At 55.4% G+C, this 1739-nt stretch overlaps 1 protein-coding gene across 1 annotated transcript in view; it reads left to right on the top strand.

The window, feature by feature from the left end:
• NT5DC2 (5'-nucleotidase domain containing 2) overlaps positions 1 to 500 on the top strand; it is a 28221-nt gene extending 27721 nt beyond the window's left edge. Inside the window, exon 14 of the mRNA XM_009891285.1 lies at positions 136 to 500. Coding sequence (XP_009889587.1) covers positions 136 to 397 — 262 coding nt within the window. The 3' untranslated portion in view covers positions 398 to 500. The remainder of the gene's footprint in view (positions 1 to 135) is intronic.
• The last annotated feature ends 1239 nt before the right edge of the window (positions 501 to 1739 follow it).

Genomic DNA, 1739 nt, shown 5'->3' with positions numbered 1-1739 from the left:
GTCATCAGGGTCTCACTGCATGGGCTGCATCGCAGCCTGGGTTGGATGTCTTTTGGGAGTGGGGTGGCCCAGGGCTAAGGGATTGGAACCTGGGACCCTGACCGCTTATCTAGAGCACCATCTCTTTCTGCTTAGGTCACTGACGAAGAACCTGTTCAACCCCCAGTTTGGAAGCATCTTCCGCACCTTCCACAACCCCACGTACTTCTCTCGACGGCTGGTGCGGTTCTCTGACATCTACATGGCTTCCATCAGTTGCCTTCTGAACTACGATGTGAATTTCACCTTCTACCCTCGGCGCACCCCTCTGCAGCACGAAGCTCCGCTCTGGATGGATCAGCTCTGCACAGGCTGCATGAAAACCCCCTTCCTGGAGGAGATGGTGCATATCCGGTGAAGGGACAGGTACTCCGGGCAACAACACAGTGCGAGTCTCTACGTGGGGCCAGGCTGCTCGGCCAGCAGCACCTCTGTCTACCACTAAAGGGCGTTTGACACTTACGTATGTGTGTAGATGGTGTGTTTATTTTTTTCCCTTCACTGGCTCCATCCCTTTCCCTGAGGTGCTTTGCAGACTGGACAGAGGACTGGTGCTTGTTCTGGGCCATAAGTGAGCTGTAGGGAGTCCTCTGTAGGAGTAGGTGAGATGGAGAACCAGGGCTGGTGGTGGGAAGCTGCTTTCCCCTGCTCTGTGCCCAGAGATGTGGCTCAGAAATAGGAGTCCCGAGTCTCTGGTGCTTGGTGGGTGCAACGCAGACTCCCGTGGGAGGTGTGACAAGGTGTGTCAGGTCTGGAGCTGCCCCAAGGTCCTTGGGAACTACAGCATGAGTGATTCTGCAGGTGGACAGTGAGGGGACAGGAGTGCCAACTGGGCAACCAGTGAAGCACATCAGTGAATGCATCACGGAATGACAAAGGATCAGCAGCGTTACCTATCAAGAACTGGTACCAGCAGCCCTCAGCCCCAATCCTGCTCCCCACCAGACTGGTCTGTCCGACTGGTGACTCTGGTAGGTAACTTAGTTAAATGTGCAGGTCTTGTGTGAGAGTAGGTCAGAAGGTCTAAAAATAAGTGGTGACGTGCCTGGTTTGTGAGTGAGTTAAGTGCCATGTGCTGTCAGTATTTTGGGGGTTTGGGGACATGTGACATCAGTATTTGGGCAATTGATGCAGTGTGGTCAGTTGTGAGTTGTAGAGGGATGTGTTCACCCTTGCAGGGAAGGTGCGGGGTTGTCGGCAGAGGTGGCCATCAATCTTTGCTGAGGTGTGGCCTAAGGTGTATGTAGGGGCTGGTGAGGGGATGGGGTGTGAGAGTGAAGTTGTGGTGGGGCAGAAAGGAGAGCATGGCCATGCAAAGCATTGTCGTGCCTCCTGAGGAGGAGGAAAAGGGAAGGTGGCAAGTGATGCCAGAGCACACAGGACGGGACAAGGGTGGAAGCCCAGGCAGGTCAGAGCTACTTTAGGATGCAAGCTGCAGAAAGCAGGCTCTTCACCTGTCTTGGGTCCATGCTGGTTTTGGCCAGGCTTCAGACTGCCCCGAGGGACAGGCAGGTGCTGGGGACAGGTGAAGGGGCAGTTAGGTGGGTAGGAGTTGAGCGTTTGTGGCACCCTGATGCTGGCTGGCCCTGGGAAACAGGAGAAGGCCACGTCATCAGAAAGCTGGGGGTGTGGGAAGGTGATGGCTATGGGATAAAGGTGTAAGAGGGGTCACAGTTTGGTTGGTGGGGGGGGGGGGGGTG

Source organism: Charadrius vociferus, unplaced genomic scaffold (genome assembly GCF_000708025.1).
Source record: "Charadrius vociferus isolate BGI_N301 unplaced genomic scaffold, ASM70802v2 scaffold758, whole genome shotgun sequence".
In the NCBI taxonomy this organism is placed as follows: Eukaryota; Metazoa; Chordata; class Aves; order Charadriiformes; family Charadriidae; genus Charadrius; species Charadrius vociferus.
This window is presented reverse-complemented; position numbering and strand designations above follow the sequence as displayed.